Consider the following 23,102-nt stretch of genomic DNA (forward strand, 5'->3'; position numbering starts at 1 on the left):
TAGAGGGGCAAATCAAATATATATCCAAATCTTCTTTGAAATTTAAAATAAAGATTATCCCACAATGCTTCCAGGCTTTGTACCATAAATTTCAACCATGCTCTGAAAAATAGTAACTACTGTTGTGTGTTGTTTTCCCATTTATTTTAAATCTGTGTTTTCTCCTTGCTAGCCAGCCTATCACTGGTAATTGTCATCAGTACCTTTCAACTTTGGAGCAGGCATAGGCCACACAACACTAATGGGAAACAATAAAGTTTACTGCCCCCTTATGAAATAATCAGGATTTCTTCACTGGTCACTGATCAGCCACAGACACTGCTCAAAGCAAATCTCTAGCTTTGGTATCCACGTCAGACAAGAAAAACACTGATTTCTGGTACTCATAACCTTCAATATCACTGTTCCTTCCAGAAGGAATTGATTTTGAATGGGATGTAGTAGAATGTACCCTGGCAATTCAACAAAACTATTTTCAACGCAGCAGACTCTTACCTTTACAGCTGTTGTAATGAAGCTGCTGCCATGGATTTTTGGGATGGGTGAATGTGCACCTTGTGAAATGCCTGACTGCTTGGCAGTGGGACTCCCTGCTTCAAACAAAAAGATAAATAAATCAACCTGAATTTGAAAATAAACTATTGGACAAAGTTGATAATAAATGTACATTGAAAAGTATGTATACATTATACAAACTTGAGATTCGTCTCCATTGAAACAAAGAAATGAAAAAGACAATCAAATACCCCAATGTGCAGTGAAAAGAAAGAAAAACAAATCAAATAATGGAAACAATAACCGCAAGCAAATAGCGCTCCGAACTGAAGTCCACAAACAGTCTGAGACCCATAGTTCAGTACAAAGCCAAACTAACGTCACATCAAAAGTAAGACTTTTTCGTTGGTGGCTTTAAAGAATTTGTAAATAGGGAGGCAACCAGAGTCAGTTAATTATTGCACTTTACTACAAAGTCAGTAAAATCTTCCTATTTGCATATTTAGGAGTTAGAGTCCTGCAAAATAATATTTTCTTAGATAGCAAACATGAGGAAATCTGCAGATGCTGGAAATTCAAGCAACGCACACAAAATGCTGGTGGAATGCAGCAGGCCAGGCAGCATCTATAGGAACAAGTGCAGTCGACATTTTGGACCGACTAACATTAAATCACTGTGCTTTCCCTGCCACCCATCCAGAGTTCCAACATTCGCGGTACATTTCTGTTATCTTCACATGCCTGAAAGTGCTGTCTTTTGGCAGATTACAGCAACACTGCATTTTATTCCCAAATGTTGCTTTTTGCAGAAATCAAGAGTTATGAAATGCACCCAGGAAAGGTTAAATGTTTCGAACAACAACTTACCAAACACAGCCATCTATATCCGGAATTGCATTTAGCCCTGGTCTCTTGCTAATTCTATGTACGGCTCTTTTAAAAAGCTGATACAAGCACAATTGATTTTAAGGTTCTTTGAATTACCATCCCCGATGGCCTTCATGCCAGATTTTATTCCTATCCTGGACAGGCATGGGTGTGTGAACTTGAAAGATTCTCAAACATTCTGATTCTATCAAGTGGTTAGTGGCACAGCTTGAAGAGCTGCTGCCTTACACTATAACAAAAACGATTTAATCCGGACCTCCAGTGCAGGATAGCCTTTGCACATTTGCCCTGCAACTGCTCCAGTGCTCCTCGTTTCCTCTCATATTTCAAAGACGTAGTTGGTAGAATAATTAATCACTGTAAATTGCTCCTTATGTAGGTGAGTGATAGAATCAGGACAAGATGCTGGGAATCTGGTGAAAGTTTTTTTTAAATTTACATTAGAGTTACCAGTTGTCTGATGATTGGCTTACATACAATGGGCAGAAAGACCTGTTTTTATTCCCATCAATATGCCTGCCAAAAAGTTCTAAAATTTCCTTACAAGAGACATTGAGAACACTAACAAAGTGGAACCATGTTCCAAACATGTGGTGAGAGGCAGTGAATGGAGTAACAAACTTGTCTTTAAACATGTATTTGGTTGTTGTCAAAAGAAAATACATTTCAGGTCACTGACCCCTGGAAATAGTTGTTTTGTAGATCTTGTTCTCTGTAAAAATGCTCTGACCTAGAAAACGTCAACAATGTGGAATACCATATCCCCGCTCTGTTACTCAGTTAGTGAAATAGCGAATATGTACTTTGAAGCTCAAATTTGAATATTTTGGCTAAATTTGAAAATAAAAGCCCACTTAATTTGAGTTACATATCCTTGTACTAAGACAATGGGTCATAATAACATTCTTAATGTGATCATCTATTTGGGTGTACTTAAGACAGAGATTGATAGGTTCTTGACTTGACACAGCATCAAAAGTTACGGAGAGAAGGCCGCGGAATGGGGCTGAGGAGGGGGGAAAGGATCAATCATGATTGAATGATGGAGCAGATTCAATGGCCAAATTGCCTAATTCTGCTCCTATGTCTTATAGTCTTATGGTTTAAAATGCTCTTTAGAATTAGCCATGCCTCCCATGCCTCAAGCCAAACTAAAGCTGCAAGACTGAAAATAGAGCTAAGTTTAAAAAATACCAAATTATGTCGATTTAATCTTCTCTCACTAGACAGTGCCGTAACTTACCAATAACCTGCTTAGTGACACCCATCTCCACCCCTCTGTTAACCTTGATCCCAACCGGAGGAAAAAGAGTTGAAATCCACAGGCAGTGGTAACAGATCATTTTCATCTTTCCATTCTTATCCTTGAAATGGAACCAGAATTTGGAGAACTATTGGATCAAGGAAAATCTTACTTAGTTAAACTGATTAAAACTCATTTATCCCAATTCTAGTCCCAGGTCATGGCTATAGGAATCCTGCTTCATTATTCACTTTCTCTTCATTATGTCATAAGAGTGAATGTTTCATGTAACAGCAGTACATATGCAATCATGCATGTGTACATTTTACTGGGTACATAGAAATGGTCGATGGAGGAGGAGAAATATACATGATACTAACAGTGGTGCATGTGATTAATCATTGTCCATACCTGTGTTTGATGTTGGCACTCCAATTACTTGTCCAGGCTTGTCCACAATAATGTATGGATTACTTATGACGGAGACTGATGATCCTTGCTTCATATGGACAGGAGTTGAAGATGGTGTGCGTGGCAAAGGAGAGTGACATGGTGTGGAGATCGGGGATCCTGCAGTAGCATGAAACAACATTTTCACATTCAATATAATTAGATCAATTCCAAATTATCATCATAATAATATTTGTACAAGATTGTTGTGAGAAAAGTAGTCGTTGCAATGACTTATGAAGTTACTTAATTGGCTTTAAAACAATTTGAACTGCCTGAAATAACGGAAAGTGATAATAGATCATTCTCATCTTTCCATTCTTATCCATTACTTACTGCCATTTTCCTATTTTCATTATTATTCCCAGACTTAATAATTTTTTAATGTATCTATGTTTAGGAGTGTTGGGGAGCTCCCTTCCTGAAATATGGTCATTTTCTGATGAAACTTTCGATTATTTCCATTATTTCAGCCTCATCATCAGTTTCCCAACATTACTATCCTGAAAAACACATTTCCAGTCTTTCCACTGTTCCATCCTCACAATTATTCCTGTCCTCACTTCCATTCCTATTGTTTCATTAACAATTCCAAATAATTTCCAACTTATATCCATAATATCTTATCTATTTCATCTTCATAATGTCTATATTTCACTCATAGCATCATTCCTTCCCTTCCAGCATTTCTGTTCTTTTTAATGTCCCATACTTTATATCATTTGTATCCATTCCAACCAAATCAAACTGTTATTTCCATTCTTCCATTATAATTTCATCCATTTTACCTGTCAGTTTTAGTTAAAACAATTGTATACAGAAGCCACTGATGGTCCAAATCAACAGTTTGAATTGTAGTTAAGAAAGGGAGGGAAAATATGACAGAATTACTTAATTCTTCTTTCACCTCCCCATTCTATTTAATTCCATAAAAAGCTATATTCTCCTTTACTCAATTCTGATGGAAGGGTCAGAGCAATTCTGAGTTAGTCTGCATTTTTCATTTACAATTGGATTACTCTGAAAACACTTTCTCACATTTGGTATGCCTCCGACTTACTTTTCCAGGTTTTTTAAGATATAACATTTCAATATTAGGAATATGCATACCTGACACAATTTTGCAGCTCATTGTTATGGGCTGGAACGACTTTCCTGGAGAATCAGCAGGACTGGGAAGCTGCTCTTGAGGAACAATTTTGCAGCTGGCTGTGATTGGTTGGAAAGCTGAGTTGCCATGCGACCCAAATGTCACCTTCTGGGTGGCCACTGGCCTGGTTGGTGTGCGTTCCAGGGAAGAATGTCCCGTGTGAACACTGGAACTTGATTCATTTTTGACAGGGAGTTCCAACTTAACTGAAAGAAATAAAGAACTGTAAACAATTTTCATTTCCTCTTGAGAAATGAGTGTTAAGAATCTTCTATTTTTTTCAAACATAAGATGACGATGTTCAACCCACAATAATGGGTCCCCATCATTCCAATCCTCCCAACTATTTTCCTGTAACCTGTTTTCTCCAATCAACTTTTTCCTGCCACCCATCTATACCAGAGATAATTTACATTAGTTAACCAACCAACCAACCAACCAGTATGTCTTTGGGATAATGGGAGAAAACCAGAGTGGTTGGAGGAAACCCTCATGGCCACATACAAAATGTACAAACTCCACAAAAAAAGCCGAAGTTAGGAACCCACCCAGGTGGTTGGAACTGTACAATTAATGTTGTGCCATCATGCTGTACTATTTTCCAGAATGTTCTCAGTGCCAATTTGCAAACAATTTGAATTTGTTCTTGAATTTGCTCAAAGATTGTTGTAAGACGTGGAATGAGACTTCAATAAACCCATAAAATTCAGCAATGTTTCATTTAGTGATCAACTTTCATTCTCCTCAACTCCCAGGAATATAAAACAAAAACAAACAAAATGCTGGAGGAATTCCAAATGAAGAGCCTCGAACCAAAGCCAAGGCTCTACATTTCCCTCCACTGAAGAAGCCTGTGGAGTTCTTTTAATTTGTGTTCCAGATTCCAACCTCTGCAGTCTTTTATGAGTCCAGAGGACATAGGGCCCTTCTCTTCAATCTCAATAGACTCCTCATTTTGTTCCAACATCAATCTAATATAACTTTACAGCACTGCCTTCAAAGGTAAGCATGTCATTTGTGAATTAAAGGGACTCAAACTGCTGCTGTGGACTCCCCAAAGTCCTGCACAGATGTAAAGCATAACTCTAAGGTTATGCTTCTTGCTCCCTGGAAGAAATAACGCTACTAAATCAAATCCTTTAATCGTCAGAATGATACCCATTAGATCACTCTCTGAACTTTACCCCTGAGGCTTACTCCTAAGAACTTATTACTCTATATTCCAGAGTACGTTAAACAAAAAAAAATCATAATTTATTATTTCAGCCTGCACTGAGGAAGTGGACCCTCACCAAAGCAGACGGTGAAAATTACAAATGATCTGAAGGTTAATGCCCTTATGAAAGGAACATTTTTGTACCAATCAGCAGCCTGGTTTCAGCTCTTCATATTTTCCTAACTGGGCACAGAATCAAAGTTTATAAATTCAGAAAGTAATAAAGTACCTTAAATAGATTAGAAATTCCATTCTACCTCAAGTATTTAATTAGTAGGCCCACCTACTTTCAAAGGAACTGCAGACTGATTGCAACAAGTGGTATTGGTCAACAGCCATGTTTAAAACCAACACAATACCAGAGAATGAGATGCCGGTATTTGCATACAATTGGGAGCATAGTGGATGGACCTGTTAGGTCTCTTTACCACTCACATATGCTATTTGTGTGTCCCAGTCTGATCTAAAACTGTGTAAACTACCTCAGTGTTTGGTTTGAGTGGGTACCAAAATGTCAATGAAGAGACACAGCAGAGAAAGGGGATTCCCAGCTTACAGAACGCGCAGCAAACATCAGCCACCTACTTTGACACATCTTACCATAACCTGTATACTACTGTCCTCAAATTCCTGTCAATCAGCCAAGCACTATGGGTAATTTTCAGTCTACCAGGTTACACGTTTGTGGAAAACGGGAGGAAACTGAAGCACCCAGAAGAAACACAGAGAATGTGCAGACTCCACAGAGAGCACAGGTGGTAAGGATCAAACCAGGGTCTCTGGAACGTGAGCAGCTGCTCTAGGAGCTGCATCACTGAACTGTCCATGTGCCTCTATTTCTGGTTTGTCACTGAACTTGAAACAGTGGCTTATTTGCAGTTTATACATGTGTATGACCTGATTTTTGGGATATACACATGTACATATGACATTCTACTTGTTTCAGGGCCTGTACATACATGATTTCATGCATGTTGCATTGTCTGCGTATTTCTATTCATTTACCAGGTTTGGAATGGAGATGTACGTGTGTGACAACACATCTGGTTTGAGTTTACAGTATATGCAATTATGCAACTCCATCTCAAAGTTTACTAACTGACACTCTCCAGTAATCTGCACTTCTGAGAGAACAGCTGGGCCATAACTCAAGCGCACCCCGGGCAGTATAAGTACAGTGCCTCAGCAGCACTCAGGCCAAAGTCAGAGCAACACTTAGGGAACCCCAGCTGTGGTGCATCACAGATCTTTTTTGTTCCCTACTTAGTTATGCTGATTATCAGCTCACTGATGAGTACACGGGAATACTGTCTTTCATTTCCCTTATTCAGTTATGCTAGTAGAGCTACCACCTCACAATGTCACAGGCCCTGATCAATTCTGATCTGGAGTGCTGTCTCTGCAGAGTTTGCATGCTCTCTCTGCGAAATCGCACGAGTTTCCTCTGAGTGCCCCTTATTGCACCCACCCCCACCACCCCACATCCAAAGACATGAGAGTTGATAAGTTATTTAGATGTTCTAAATGACCCCAGCATGTAGGTGAGTGGTGGAATCTACATGCAGCTGATGAGAAAGTGGGAGAATACAAAATGGAGTTAATACAAAATTAAAGAGTAGACAGGCAGTCGATAATTGGCATGTACTCAGTTGGCCTAGTTCCTTGTATCTCTCTCTGACTCACATCAATCATAGGGAAAATTATTAGAAGATAAATCCTAAGGAACGGGACAATGTTAACTTGGAAAGGGAGGGACTGTTTAATGGGCAACAACATTCTTTTGTGCAGGGGAAATCATGTCTCACAAGTTTGAGTTTTTTTGAGGACACAAACAAAAAATTGATCAAGGCAGTAGTAAACGTGGTTTACTTGGACTTTAACAAGGCTTTAGGCAAGTGGTCGGGCACATGAACCCAAAGACTGTTGTCAAGATGCATACAAAAGGTGGCTTGATAATAGGAGGCAGAGGGTAGTGGTCGAGGAACATTTTTCTGACAAAGTCTGTAACCAGTGGTTTACTGCAGGGATCAGTGTTAGAACTTGTTTGTCATATGTAATGATCTGGACAAGAATGTAAGTCTACTGAATGGTAAATCTGCTAATGACCTGAAACTGGTGAAACAGCAGGGAGTAGAGAAGAACACGAGTGAATCTGCAGATGCTGGAAATAAATAAAAACTCAGAATGCTGGCAGAACTCAGCAGGCCAGACAGCATCTATGGGAGGAGGTAGTGACAACGTTTCGGGCCGAAACCCTTCATCAGGAGAAATCCTGAGACGTTCCAGAGGACCTGGTTTGATCCTTACCTCCTGTGCTGTCTGTGGAGTCTGCACATTCTCTGCATTTCTTCTGGGTGCTTTAGTTTCCTCCCATTTTCCACAAACCCTCCTGATGAAGGGTTCTGGCCTGCTGAGTTCTGCCAGCATTATATGTTTTTATTAGCGAGTGTTATGAATGCACCACAGCTCTGAGGGGCCGAAGGGGCGGGGGAGCCCCCTCCTTTGTGAGAATTGCAAGAGCATTATTGGGTTGGCTCAGAAGACCCAGGAAATGAGAGAGACCTGGCCATTGTCTCCTGGAGACCACGTTTGTGGATTGGGGACTATGCTACGTGCAAGCCCTCGGGCAAAGTGGGCTGGTTGAGAGAGAGATTGCATCCTCAACCTGAATGACATCTGAGACCCCGTGAGGAAGTATAAAAGAGGGTATGGGGGAACAACCCCTTCAGACGCACCAGAAGAAACTCTAATGATCCCGTGGTAGCGGGAAGCCATTTGAAGGAAGTCACGTGCGTTCGATTCCGTTGCTGGAATCGGTGACTGGAACCATGGAAACCAGCTTTTAGCCTACAACGGGGAAGCCCACTCCCCTGATTCAACGGATTCGCTTCATAAAAGACCCAGGCAAGTTTCTTTTCTCACCAATCTCTCTCTCTCCAACAAGTGAAAACCCAGCAGTCCCCCCCCCCCCCCACCAAAAGGCTGAGGCCTGCCGGAACTGAGTGACTTTTATATTTCCATCGGACAATATATTATCCCCTAGACAAACGATCGAGCTGTTTCTTATTGATGGTTATTATTAGACCCACACTTTTAGATTGAGTAGTGACGATGTATATTATCTGAATGTTTGTACTAATCTTATTTTTGTGCCCCTTCATGAATAAAGACTTTTAAAAATAGTACCAGACTTCAACAGACCTCTCTATCTTTGCTGGTAAATGATCCAGTTACGGGATTTCGTAACAGGAGTAAAGAAGGTTGTGAAAGGATGCAGAGGGTAATAGATCAGTGGCAGATGAAATTTAATCCAAATTAGCGTGAGGTAATGTATCCTGTGTCATCAATTACTAACAGAACACATACAGAGACCTCAGGCATGTTGATGTACAATCAGTCATTGGGGTATAAGTTAATAGATCCCTGAAAATTGACAGAAAGATGGATAGAGTAGACAACAATTAATATGCTTGCCCAAAATAGTGATCCTGGGGATGAAAGGGTTAATATGCAGGGCACTTATGATGGCTCTGTGACTGTACCTGCTGGAATTTAGAAGAATGAGAGAGGATCTCAATAAAACTTACTGAATATTGAAAGGCCTAGACAGAGTGGGCTTGGACAGAATGTTTCCTATATTGGGAGCATCTAGGACCAGAGGGCACAGTCTGAGAATACAAGGACATCCCTTTTGTCGGAGGGTGGTGAAGCTGTGGAATTCGGTGCTTTAGATAGCTATGGAAGCCAGTTACTGGGTATATTTAAAGTGGAGGTTGATAGGCTCTTTATTAGTAAGGGTGTCAAAGGATCTGAGAAGGCAGGAGAATGAGATTGTGAGAGGGATAATAAATCAGCCATGATGGAATGGCAGAGCAGACTTGATGGGCTGAATGACCTAATTCTACTCCTCCAGTACGTCTTATAAGAGTTGAGATGTCAAGGTGCAGCTATATAAAACATTGGACAGGCCACATTATCATATACAGTGCTGGTGGCCACACTACAGGAAAGATGCATGTAGTTTTAGGAGGAGTGCAGAAACAATTCAACAGGGTGTTACCCAGAACAGAGGAGTGTAGATGTAAGGAGTTGGGATAGGTTTGGTTTATTCTCCGACTGGAATGTAGCAGGCAGAATGGTGACCTCATAAAGGTTTGTAAAATTATGAAGGGCATAGATAGGATACATTGAATACTCCAATACAAGGGGAATCTAAATCCAGGGAGCATAGCTTAAAGTGAGAGTGGAAGAAATTTAACGAAAATCTGAGCAGCACATTTTCCACACAGACAGTGGTGACTATGTAGAATGAGCTGCCGGAAGAAACTGTGGAGGCAGATACAATGAAGAGATACATAACTGTACAGAAGAATTGTGTTTGGTTTTGAATTTGTTTGTATGGCTGTATGCTTTATTTCAAGATGTGTGTAGTGTATTAGTCATACAAGAGACAACTCACCTTTTTCAGCAGTGCCGCCCAATGGATCGTGTGACACTTTTCCTGAAGCAGCATTCAGAACAGCCACAGGCCCGTGCACACCTCCAGATGAGGTCATTGGGGGGGTGGAAGACGATGCAGATTGTGATGGCGTGACAGACCGAGGTGTCCTACTGCAGGTGGAGGAGGAGGAGGAGGACGAAGAAAGCAGCGTTGCTGTGGAACTAGGAGGCAGCGCAGTGCAGTAGTCCTCCCCGAGAGAGTCGCGATGCAACTCAACATCCACCACCTGTTCCAGAGAAAATGCACACAGAGCACTGTCAGTGCCAAACCAATCATTAAGAAAATTCACCTTTCTAGTTTGAGTATCGGCATCTGAATTAACATTTATGGAGTTATACAGCTTTGGTTTATCATGTTCATGCTCCATACCAATTCCATTTACCAACACTTGCTCTGTAGCCACCTATCTATTGGTGATTCAAATACAGATGCTATACTTCTTAACTATGAGATTATGCGAATCTACCTGCACCACTTCATCTGGCAGTGGTTTCCAAAGTGCAATCATCCTCTGGGTGAGAAATATTTTCCTTAGGAACCCATAATGCTTAATCTTTCCCACCCACCCCCCCCCCCCAAATAATTATTTTAGTCCCAACTTCAAACCTATGCCATGTGGTTTCAGATGCCTCTTTTGTGGGAGCATTTCCTACTCTACCCAACAAAGTGAAACTCACTAAGGTATTTCATAGAATTATCTAATTCCAAGCCATGCAAGGAGACGATGGCAAAATGGAGAGACAGAATCCTATGAAGGGAATTTGATAGCATTTGAAAACTTTAAATCCAAAGCAGTACTTAGCATGGAACAAATGAGAGCTGGTGAACAAGATTTCATGCCAGTTATGACAGGAACAAGAAGTTCGGATAGAACTTGGGAGGAGAGCCAAGAGTTTGTTGGAAAGATCATGAATAGAGATCTACATACAATAAAGGTTCACAGCTGCAGATAAACAGAGAAAGGAAAAGTTACAGAAGAGAAAACAGGCAACTTTGTTGATCGGTGAGGAAATGATAAATAAAATCTCAACTCAGAGTCTGATATGACACAAATTGTTACAATCGGTCAGTGTCAGATACCTGCCATGGATAGAGAATGGTATCTGGAATGGGACTAAAGGAAGCTGTATTTAGAAAGCCTATGAGGCATTAGTGGATGAAATCATCAGCTGGCACAACTGGGCACAGCTTTAAAGCAGACATTTGTCCTAACCTTTCCCATGATTGACAGCCACACTAAAATGAACAGTAGAGTGTCACTAAGAGCTTTTACCTAATTAACTTACACAATAATATTTTGGTTAAATGAGAAGTTTATCATTATATATAAGAAAGTGTCAACCATAGAAAAAGTGGGATTTTTGCAAACCTCCAGGTAGAGAATGAGGAAGGATCCCTTTCAAGGCGCCAATGGAAGGATCTCCATCAATAAAATATAGACAGTGTCTTGACTCTAATTTCCATACCTTCAGGATCTAACCCATACTCATATTCCAGGTTTATACCTGAGCAATAATCACGTGCATTATCACCTAGGATTTAGATTAAATGAAATCAACATTCTCAAACAGGTGGTGGAAGGGAAAGAAGAATGAATAGGAAAACAGATGAATCAGTTAAAGAGAAACAGAGAAGCATACCGTTTCCGCACCAAGGGTCTGCAAGCCCGTGTATGTTCTATCCAGCTGCAGAAAAATACCAAACATGGATCAGTAAACACAGAAAGAGCTGCAGACTCCATCAGTATGAACATTTAAATTTGAAAATATGATCAAGGAACTAAAAATGACAGTTGCCTAAGCACTGATTTTTCACTCTTGGGATTTCAGTTCATATCTACCGTACTAGGTGTATCACAAGGCTGTGTGCTTAGCTCCCTGCCCTACTTGTGTTACTTTTATGATTGTGCGGCTCCAATGCCATATTCAAGTTTGCTGACGATACCACTGTTGTAGGCTGAATCAAAGATGGTGACGAATCAGCATATAGGAGGGGGATTGCAAATCTGGTTGAGTGATGCTACAACAATAATCTCTTACTCAGTGTTAGCAAGACCAAGGAGCTGACTTTGACTTGAGAAGGAAGAAATCAGAGGCCCATGAGTCAGTCCTCTTCAGAGGATCAGAGGCGGAAAGGGTCAGCAATTTTAAATTCCTTGGTGTTATTATTTCAGGGGACCTGTCCTGGGCCCAACATACAAGTGCAATCAGGAAGAAAGCACGATAGTACCTCTACTTCCTTGAGAGTTTGCGAGGATTCAGTGTGACATCTAAAACTTTGACAAACTTCACAGATGTGTGGTGGGGAGTATATTGACTGGCTGCATCATAGCCTGGCATGGAAACGCCAATGTCCTTGAATGGAAAATCCTACTATAAGTGGTGGATATGGCCCAGTCCATCACAGATAAAGCCTTCCCCACATTGAACACATCTATGCCGAGCGCTGATACAAAAAAGCAGCACTCATCATCAAGGATCCCCACTGTCAACTATCTTCTTGCTGCTGGCATCAGGAAGGTGGTACAGGAGCCTCAACACTCATGCCTCCAGATTCAGGAACAGTTATTACCCCTCAGCTATCAGGTTCTTGAATCAAAGGGGCTAACTTCACTCAACTTCAATTGCCCCATCACTGAAATATTCCCACAACCTATGGAGTCACTTTCAAGGACTTTTCATCTCATGTTCTCTCTATATATTTTTTTAATTTTTTTTTTAATTTATTTATTTTCTTTAGTAATTGTATGGGTTGTTGTCCTTTGTACGCTGCTTGTACACCCAGTTGGTGCGGTCTTTCATTTATTATAGCGTGGTTATCAAATTTATTGAATATATCCAAAAAAAAACAAACCTCAAGGTTTTATATGGTGACAATTTACTTTGAACTTTGAACATAGACTGATGCAATGTTGATAGAATTTCCATCTAATGAGTAGCAAAGTATATTAGAAGTCATTACCACAATAGAGAGACAATAAGTTTGAAATAGTAATCACAATGCAGTGAAAATAAATCCCAATTGGCAATCTTATTTAGGTAATGGTTGGCATTAGAAATTAAAATGTTGCAATGTATGAGGCACAAATCAAATAAGATACAGTAAAAACTCCATTTTGCCTCTAATACGTCATGCAGACAATTTGACTTGCAGTGATACAGTTCCAGCTTGTTGGTTATGTTTATAGAAATCTTGGCTTTAATAAAGGTCATGGTTCAAATTCCATTCCAGGACCTGAGCACTTCACCTCTGTTGTCACTTCAGCGCATTGAAGTGTTGACTGGGCTGTCCTTCAGGTGGGGCATTAAACCAATGTATCATTTCTGTTGAGGAAGGCAAAAATGTTCCTACATCAGAAAGTGAAGAACATCAATGAATTGGCTACAATTTATCCTTGGATGTAAATAACCAAATATGTTGGCTATATGACCTTTATAAGAGTTCATAAAAATCCAACAATCTGGCACTTTTGGAATTATGGTAGTGGCAAAATACAGAAATTTTTTTGGACTAGTGGATGGTACACCTAAAAATACCCCAAAATACTTTACTCTTACTTAGATATTATTCAGTACTACAATAAATGAGTAAACTTGGTAAATTCACGAATGCCCCACTAAGTCTTATAGGATTTGGGGATAGTAATGAGGGGTGGTGAGGGTGGAAATAGGGCCCTAGTGAGCATCAGAAGAATGTGGTTATACAAGCACCCACTGAATTTTGGAACAACATGGAGATCAGGACCCAGCTGAGTTTTGGAGTGCACAGGAAACCTATTTCCTGCTGAACCAGATACCGGAGCGTTGGGAAATCTGAATTGTCGGACAGTGGATTATTAGTTTTAATATAAATAGTATGCATTATTCGTACATGAAACAAAAACTACACCTGCTAAGAGTGTTTCATTGGCAATGAAGAGCTGTGTTTTATCACAAATATTACAGAGTAGCAGAGCACAGAAACCGCTATTTCAGCGCATATTGTCTATGCAAACTATCAACTATACATACTATATATTAATCCTACTTCTCCAGCTCTCAAGTTCTCCAAGATTGTGTGCTGAGCACAAATTAACAAGAGTGAAACACAAGAACAGTAGCGGCAGCCTGAAACCATCTACCTTCAGATGATGAATTATGTCTATTCTTTTGTTCCGCAGGTCCCTGAAGTGGATCTGAATGCGTACAGGGAATTCACCCCAGCCTCTCCTGGTCAGGTGGAATGGTGGTTCACTATGTACAAAATAAAAGCAAGAAGAGAAAGATCATTCAATAAGGAAAAAAAGCACAACTTATAACACTGCAAAGTGCCAGATGAATTTTGATTCACTCCTCCACTATTTTAAGAGCCTGGAGTCACAGCCTAATGGTGCATATCCTTTTTTAAGAGCCAAAAGAGCTGTCCATAAGGCAAGTAGTAAAAGAGGGGAAGCAAATCTGGAAATTTGTTTCATACATCCATAATCATTCTGGGTCTATTTCAGCATAAGGTGCAAAGGAAACTTCATTCTGTTTGAGTCCATAAGGAACATGACCTGGATGTGACAGTGGACAGGTCACTTTACCCTGTACTACAGGGATAGTTGAAGTATAGAGGAAGCCATGGTTCCTCACCGGCCCTCAGCTGAAAGGTAATGTTTGATGAAAGTTAAGAATGCTACTCAAATTTCATGGCTTGGGACTAACCACCTGGCTGCCATCGTCTTGACTTCCTGACGTAATGTACTCGACCACATTGATTAGCTTTCAGCAGAAGTGATGCCTGAAGTGGGAGAAAAAGCCTCACCTAACTTCCACCAGGTCATTCGGCTTGTAGCTGGGGTGTAAGAAAAACCAGACCTTCTTCACAAAATGGTCAATCGTGGGCTCTTTCCGTGAACCTCGCACATACACCATCCACTTATGGGTAGACGGATCATTTTCTTCTCTCTTGTCTGGGGGAATATACCTGCAGTGTTAGAAAAGAGTCAACCAAGGATAGCGGTAACATCGACCTCACTAACAAACCCTCTCAACTTATTTCAGAATGTTTGGATGAAATGAGCAAAATTCTAAGTAGTTACAGGTCTGACTAAGAAAGAAAATATCCAAAGGATTTTGATAAAGGAAAAGAAAATTAGTCAAGGAACTGAGCAGAGAAGGCCAAGAAACAATAAAAGGAAAGCACAATTAAGCACCTAAGGGTCAGAAGCCCCCCAAAGTAGCCCCACAACATACTTCGAAACATTGCCAACAACAATTGTCTTCTTTACATAAAGGCGTGAAGGGTCATCACTAGATGTGAGGTATGCGCACCGTCGTTCTATCTCCTGTGGAGTTGGGACTCCACAGGTATCCTAGGAATGAAAAGAAAACATTATGTAACATTATCCTCTAACCTTCATGGGCTTATCATATTCATCTGTCTCTTCCAATCCAACTAGACTGCAGGTCTCTAGCAAAACCATCCAATCCCCATCGTCTTCCAACTTGGTTGGTGACAAAGCCCAGCAACGCACCCTGAGATTAATCTGCTAGTTTTCATAGCCAGTCTCCCCAACATTCTAAGTCTGGCACTAATATTCAGCCACTTTTGCACTTTGTTCTTGCAGTCTGCCTTAACTTACACCTCTTTTGTATCTGGATATTAAACACTGACCATTACATTTAATTTAAATATTGATATTGACCAGTATCCAATCTGGCGTGGCATAATATTATGTACAGTAGAGAGTGGCAGAAAAGTATTCTGTATTTTTGTACAAATATTCCGTGTTTTAATTTTATAAGTATTGTATTTCTATATTCCCTTGGGAGGATTATTTTCAGGTACAGTAATACTTCCTACACACTATTTGTCCATTATTTTTGCATTAACTTTACTTTATGGATATAATTTTTAATGCATTTAGATTTATTTTTGTTTTGTTGTCAGTTTGTGCTTTTTAAATTTCTGATGATCCCCCAGGTACTGATGCCCACTCAGCTCATCTTTCAAATTACCATTTGTTGTGTGTGTATATCTGTGGACAAGCCAAGTTACTGAATTAGTATGCCAACCTTGCACACAGACAATACATGCAATTTCCATTGGTTATGACTGAGGACACCTGGCACATTTTGCCAGACCAGGACCATGTGGGGCTTTATCATCTTCTGTTAATATATTGCTATCTTAAGATTCATAAGCAGTGCTTTACTACCATATGAGTACTAACGCTATGCCTTGCCCCTTGGCTATATACCTGTCCACTTTTCCTCCCTACTCTTTTTTCAGACCCATCAGGATGAGTATCTTCATTTGCTGCAGTTTGCTGCTCCTGTTCACTCTCTTTGTCTAGAAAAGAATCAGTTTGGTGAGTGACCGAATCAGTTTCTGATTGGTTGGCAGATGAAGTTTCTGAGCGTTGATTGGCTGGAGAGGATGATCTTGAAGGAGATTCTAAAAATTTCTTGATGACAGGGTGGTTCAAAACAGTTGGATCATATGATCTTGGACCCTAAAATAAAACAAACAGACCACTTTAGCCAAGGTAATATCATTAAGAGAATAAATTAAACCCTACACACAATCTTTCTGTGACAACAGGAATGAATTGTCCCAAAATTCCATGCTCAGCCAAAAATACCATGTTGCCAAGTCACAAAAGATACAGGGTCATTGCAAAAATACCCAAAGCACATAATGAAAAGGAAGCGCACTGTATCTGGAAAACTTGGTGATACTTGATGGTCAGCATGGATGGGAAGGTCTTAAGGCCTGTTTCTGTGTTGTATGACTCTAATTAAACAGAAGTGCCTCAGGAAGTTGCAAATTTCTGAAGCTTAATGTCATTAAGAATTAAGTTAACCAAAGGGTCAAAGCTACACAAATTTGGAGAAAAAAAGTAAAGGCCAAGTAAATGACTATTTCATGCCTAAACTGTATTTTAAGGATTGTAAGGAAAAGCTAACACTTGGAAAGCAGAGGAGTGCCTGAATTTGAGTACTTTCTCCAAGCATTTTTCTCATGACGGAGCAGAATAAATGCTTTCTAAAGGAATCCCCTGTGTTTCGTTCTGTCGTTTGTCACAGCTAGTATAGTCTAACAATTAAACTCCTATCAGCATATACTAGAGAATATACAGGATACACACGGCTTTCGTGTGTTACTTCAGAAAGTAGTGAAATGTTGGAATGTCAAATTCTAATTTGCTGGCTCCACTACAAAGTTAGGGTTACTTAAAGAGTTACATACAGTACTACATTTAGAGATATTCTAAAGGTTAGTTCAGCACAGTAACATACACATAAAAAGTATTTACACTGTACACTAAAGCAACTGAAATTATGCAGACCCTGGACAAATTTTTGAAAACACATTCTGTGACACAGTAAATTTGGGTACAATTGTTAAAGTGACTTTGATTCAATCTTGACTGTGGGGTCTTTTCGAAGAGAAAGTGTTCTTTGATTTTCTTAGGAACCTCCAGGCACGTGACCAAATTCTATTGCTCAGGATAGAAAGAAGTATCAAAAGAGAGGAAAAGATAAATTAAAAGTCACTCAGTAACTCAAAGCATGAGATTTTAGTAAAATCGACAGATTGTTTATTTTCCTTAGAACATGGGAGGCTGAGAGATGCACAAAATTATTAGTGAGGTTGTAGGGAACTTTTTCCCTTGGACAGATATGTCTAAAAGTAGAGGTCACATTTCTAAGGTGAGTAATAAATGCTTAAAGGATCTAAGTATTTTTTTTACATTCAGAGGGTCACTGCATGCTGTAATGCACTTCTTGAAGAGAAAGTAACTTCCACAATATTTAAGTGAAGGATGAGCACTTGAACTGCCAAGGTATACTAAACTATATGCAAGTATTAGTATATCAGGTAAGTATAGGTAAGTACTCAATGATAGCGTGGCCATGGTCAGATAAAAAGCCTGTTTCTGTTCCGACTGATACTATGTACATGTTACACTAATGTATTTTGTTTCTTTCATTTATCACTAATTAAATATTTCGACCTGTCATATCAAGTACAGTACATTCACTTTGTTTAACTTTCTCAGCCATCCTTAAAAAGGTATAATACTGTCTGCTTTTCAGTTTCAAATGCACATATGAAGACAAATTGAAATCAGACCCCTCAATCCCTACCATCTCCTAACTGAATTCTTAGCACAATCCAAAGGACATGCTACATCATACATGCTGATGATTTGCCCCTAGCATTAGAGCCCACAGTCTTAAAACGAATACAGAAACAGATAATGTTCGAAATAGGAGGTCAGGCAGCATCTGTAGAAGGAGAAACATTCAATGGTTTAGGTCTGGGATACTTCATCTGGTGCAAGACCCTTCTGATCCAGACTTGAAATGTTATCTATTTCTCCTTCTACAGATGTTACCCATTTCCAGCATTTTTTGCTTTTATTTCAGATTTCCAGCTAGGTTTTTTTAAATTTTCACTTAAAATGGAAACTTTGCTGGAACTTTTGAAAATTTTGCTTAAAATAGGTAAGCAAATTTGTTAAAGTTCTGCCTTACAAATACCGACAGCATATAATTTTCCAGCCTTTCCCAGTGACCCTAAAACAAAATTTTAAAAGAATGACATTTTTGATTTATGATTATCTGATTGTATGCGCAGAATATCGCATCAATTATGAGCCACTTTTATACAATTCCACTAGGAGCCGTCATCATGCAGCTGCTAAGTGAAGTCAGAAGCATATGACAATACTTACACAATTAAAATACAATCACGCAGAATACCTGTTCTTTCTCCTTACCTCAGTAACCTTGGACTGAACAGCTGATGCATAGTAATTGGCCACAATGCAGGCACGAAGCTTGTCCATCATCCTTCTGGCCTCGCTCAGGCGCTTTATAAACAAGCAAATATTGAATCAATTACATAATAAGCAATTGTTTAAAAAATTGTCTTACCTACAAATGATATGAATCCTTAAAGCATTGAAGAAACATCATTTCTCAAGGACAGGTTATTCGTGTTTCCTGCTTCCAGCAGCAATTTGGAACAAAAAAAAACCTTTACCTGATCAATAATTTCAATCTCATGCTCTTTGTTCCTCATTTCCACAGCGAACTGTTCCTTGATGATACTTTCAATTTTTTGCAAAGTGGCTTCACGCGCTACATAGAAAATGGAAGGATGGTTCAGTTAGATGGGAATGCATAGAAACATAATCACAAAAGTTGCAAGTTAGCATGTGGTATCCGTATTTACTAAAAAATGATGGCAATAATTTAAGACTTCATTAAACCTCAGCGAAAATCACTGAAATTTTGCCTAACAAGAATTCACAGACTATGATAGGTGATTCATTGAACTAGATTCTTCATTCAATACAAGCAAATGATTTCCTCTTCATTTGCTTGTTATTGTTTGAGATATGAAACTCCTGGAAATCACATCTCAATAGTTTTTAAACGTAGGCATCTTTTATAACCATTGGGAACACAGACCTTGCATTATCAATTCTCCATGGTATATACTGGTGTGGATTTAATAAACAAGTAGTAATGCAATTCAATGCTGAAGAATGCAATAAATACAATGACAGATAAAAGCTTCTCTAGTCATTTATTTTACATTTGCAAGTCTGAGAAATAATTATTTAGAATTTGTGTCTCTAAAGTTTTCATAAAGTATTCAGGCTAGCAAATAGTTTCATGCTAATCAAACTAATTCCTCTAATTGGGTACAGCTGATAACAATCCCTGTTATTCTAATTTCAACTTATGTACCAGTGATTCTCACACCGTCAACCTTTGCATGCAGGAGCAGAATTATTGATGTGAAAAACTGCATTGCTTTCATCGTTATTTCTGAAAGTATTCTAAATACAAACATCAACACTATTCCATTAAAGTACACAGATGTAAGAGCTATCATTCTGTTGGATCAGACAGTGGGAATTCAAGTGTCACTCCTATGTCCAGGTATTTGAAAAATATGTCAACATAGCTACTGCAAAGTATGTGGAAGCAGGACAAGAGATGAAAATCAGGTGTGCTCTTCTAACGTACAGCTGCTCACGAGCGGCAATTTTACACACACACACTTACATACAGTTGCAAGAGAAAGTTTGTGAACCCTTTGAAATTACCTGGCTCTCTGCATAAAATGTGGTCTAATCTCCATTTAAGATACAATAATAGACAAACACAATCTGCATAAACTAATAACACAAACAATTGTACTTTTCGTGTCTTTATTGAATACACTACTTAATCTTTCATGGTCCAGGCCAGAAAAAGCATGTGAATCCTTGTATTTAATAACTGGTAGAACCTCCTTTAGCAGCGATAACTTCTACCAAAAGTTTCCTGTAGCTACTGATCAGACTTGCACAACAGTGAAGAGGAATTTAGACCATTCCTCCATACAAAACTGTTTCAGTTCATCAATACTTCTGGGATTCCTTGCATTAACAGCTGTCTTCAGGTCATGCCACAGCATCTCAATTGAGTTAAGGTATGGACTCAAATTTGGCCATTACAAAACACAATATTTTTCTTTTTAAACCATTCTGTTGTTGATTCACTCTTGTGTTTTGGATAATTTGTCTTGTTGCATCATCCAACTTCCATTAAACTTTTTATTACGCTACCCTGACATTCACCTGTAAAATCACAAGCAAGAGAAAATCTGCAGACACTGGAAATCCAAGCAACACACACAAAATGCCAGAGGAACTCAGCAGGCCAGGCAGCGTCTATGGAAAAAAGTAGACAAGGTTTCAGCCCGAAATGTCAACTGTACTTTTTTTCCCCCATAGATGTTGCCTGGCCTGCTGAGTTTCTCCAACATTTTGTGGGTGTACTTCACCTGCAAAATGTCTTGATACAATTTTGAATTAATTGTTCCCTCAACAATTGCAAGCGGTCCAGTCCCTGAAGCAGCAAAGCAGACCCGAACCATGATGCTCCTTCCACCATGCTTCACAGCTGGGATCAGGTTTTGGTTTTGGTGTGCAGTGTCCTTTCTCCTCCAACTTTTTGCATTTCTGCCAAAAAATTCAACTTTTTGTTTTATCTGTCAACAGAACGTTGTCCCAGAAGAATTGTGGAACATCTGGGTGGTCTTTTTGCAGACTTGAGACATGCAACAATTTTTTTTTGGAGAGCAGTGGTTTCCTTGGTAGCGTCCTTCCATGATGAGCACCATTCTTGTTCAGGGTTTTTCTTTGCAGGATACCCACTCCTAGGGAGAGTAGCAACAGTGCTGAGTTTCCTCCATTTGTAAACAAGTTCTCTGACTGTGGACTGACGAACACTCAGGTCCTTAGAAATGCTTTTCTAGCCTTTTTTGGCTTCATGCATCCCTACAATTCTTCTTCTAAGGTGCTCTGAAATTTGTTTTGATCGAGGCATGGTGCACATAAATCTTTCTTGAGAAGAGCAGGCTCTGTCAGTAACCTGACTTTGTGTGTCTTTTTTTTTAAAAACAGGGCAGGGTACCTCTACAATTCACACCTCCGATCCTTCCTCACATTCTCTTCAAACTTAACACAACTTACATTCTCTCATCCCTACATCTGACAAAAGGTATTTTATCTAAAACATTAAGTCTTTCTCACTTTCCACTGATACTGCCTAACCTACTAAATACTTCCAACTTCATATTTCAAGTTTGCAGTATCTGTAATATTTTGGATTTATTTTATTCTGAAATTTCTTTTGAAGAACTTGAGTCAGAAAACAGGGTCATGCATTACATTACCATAAGACCATAGGACACAGGAGCAGAATTAGGCTATTCAGCCCATCGAGACTGCTCAACCATTCCATCATGGTTGATCCCGGATTACACTCAACCCCATACAACTGCCTTCTTGCCATATCCTTTCATGCCCTGGCCAATCAGGAAACTACCAACTTCCACTGTAAATATACCCAGACTCGGCCTCCACTGCAGAGCAGTCCACAGATTTACTACGCTTTGGCTAAAAAAAAATCTTCCTTACCTCTGTTCTAAAGAGTTGGCCCTCAAATTTGAGGCTGTGCCCTCTAGTTCTGAAAACTCCCACCATAGGGAACAGCTCCCCACATCCACCTTATCTAGTCCCTTCCACATTCAGTAGGTTCAAAAAGATCCCCCCATATTCTTCTAAATTCTAGTGAGTACAGGCCCAAAGCTGCCAAACGTTCCTCATACGTTAACCCCTTCATTCACAGAATAATCCTTGCGAACCTCCTCCGGACTCTCCAAGTACCGCCTGACTAGTGTCTTTATAAAGGCCCAGCATTATCTCCTTGCTCTTATATTCTATTACCCTTGAAAAAATGTCAACATTGCATTTGCTTTTTCAACAACAGGCTCAACCTGTAAATTAACCTTCTGGGAGTCTTGCATGAGGGCTCCCAAGCCCTTCTGCATCTCTGATGTTTGAACCTTCTCCCCATTTAGATAATAGTCTCCTTTTACCAAAACTTATTATCATATCATTCCCAATACTGTATTCCATCTGCCCATTCTTCCAATTTGTTTAAGTCCTGCTACAATTGCATTGCTTCCTCAGCACTACCTACCCCTCCACCTAACTTCATATCATCCACAAACTTTGCCACAAAACTATCAGTTTCACTATCTAAATCGTTGACAACAATGTGAAAAGTAGTGGTCTCAATACTCCCCGAGGCACACCACTAGTTACCAGCAACCAACCAAAAAGGCACACTCTTTGCCTCCTGCCTGTCAACCATTCTGCTATCCATGACAGTATCTTTCCTGTAATATCCTAAGATTTTATCTTGTTAAGCAGCCTCATGTGTGGCACCTTATCAAATGCTCTGCTTGGTACTTCCTCGAAGATCTAACAGATTTTCAGGCAAGATATCCCTTTACAGAAATCACGCTGACTTTGACTTATTTTATCATTAGTCTCCTTGTACCTTAAAACCTCATCCTTAATAATAGACTCCAACATTTTCCCAATCACTGAGCTTAGGCTGACAGTCCTATAATTTCCTTTCATTTGCCTTTCTCTCTCCTTAAAGAGTGGAGAGACATTTGCAATCTTCCAGTCCTCCGGGACCATGCTATAATCAAGTGATTCTTGAAAGATCATGACCAATGCCTCTTATATCTTTGGCAACCTCTCTCAGGACACTGGGATGTAGTCCATCTGGACTTACCCAACTTAAGACCTTTGAGTTTGCCTTGCACTTTT

The 23,102-nt window shown here is 39.6% G+C and overlaps 1 protein-coding gene across 8 annotated transcripts in view; it reads right to left on the bottom strand.

Moving 5' to 3' along the window:
- Window positions 1–23,102, bottom strand: part of yeats2 (YEATS domain containing 2) — a 156,140-nt gene that overhangs the window by 120,236 nt on the left and 12,802 nt on the right. For 5 of the 8 annotated variants that reach the window (XM_059949731.1, XM_059949724.1, XM_059949693.1 and 2 more), the window contains exons 3-13: window positions 18,962–19,059; window positions 18,696–18,788; window positions 16,167–16,421; window positions 15,160–15,278; window positions 14,729–14,890; window positions 14,064–14,175; window positions 11,584–11,628; window positions 9,902–10,169; window positions 4,187–4,432; window positions 3,038–3,196; window positions 496–593 (exon numbers count right to left, since the gene is read on the bottom strand). In XM_059949731.1, coding sequence (XP_059805714.1) covers window positions 496–593; window positions 3,038–3,196; window positions 4,187–4,432; window positions 9,902–10,169; window positions 11,584–11,628; window positions 14,064–14,175; window positions 14,729–14,890; window positions 15,160–15,278; window positions 16,167–16,421; window positions 18,696–18,788; window positions 18,962–19,059 — 1,655 coding nt within the window. The remainder of the gene's footprint in view (window positions 1–495; window positions 594–3,037; window positions 3,197–4,186; window positions 4,433–9,901; window positions 10,170–11,583; window positions 11,629–14,063; window positions 14,176–14,728; window positions 14,891–15,159; window positions 15,279–16,166; window positions 16,422–18,695; window positions 18,789–18,961; window positions 19,060–23,102) is intronic. The other 3 variants (XM_059949716.1, XM_059949701.1, XM_059949685.1) reach the window with 1 other exon arrangement.

The sequence above is a fragment of the Hypanus sabinus genome, chromosome 2, assembly GCF_030144855.1.
Source record: "Hypanus sabinus isolate sHypSab1 chromosome 2, sHypSab1.hap1, whole genome shotgun sequence".
Lineage (NCBI taxonomy): Eukaryota > Metazoa > Chordata > Chondrichthyes > Myliobatiformes > Dasyatidae > Hypanus > Hypanus sabinus.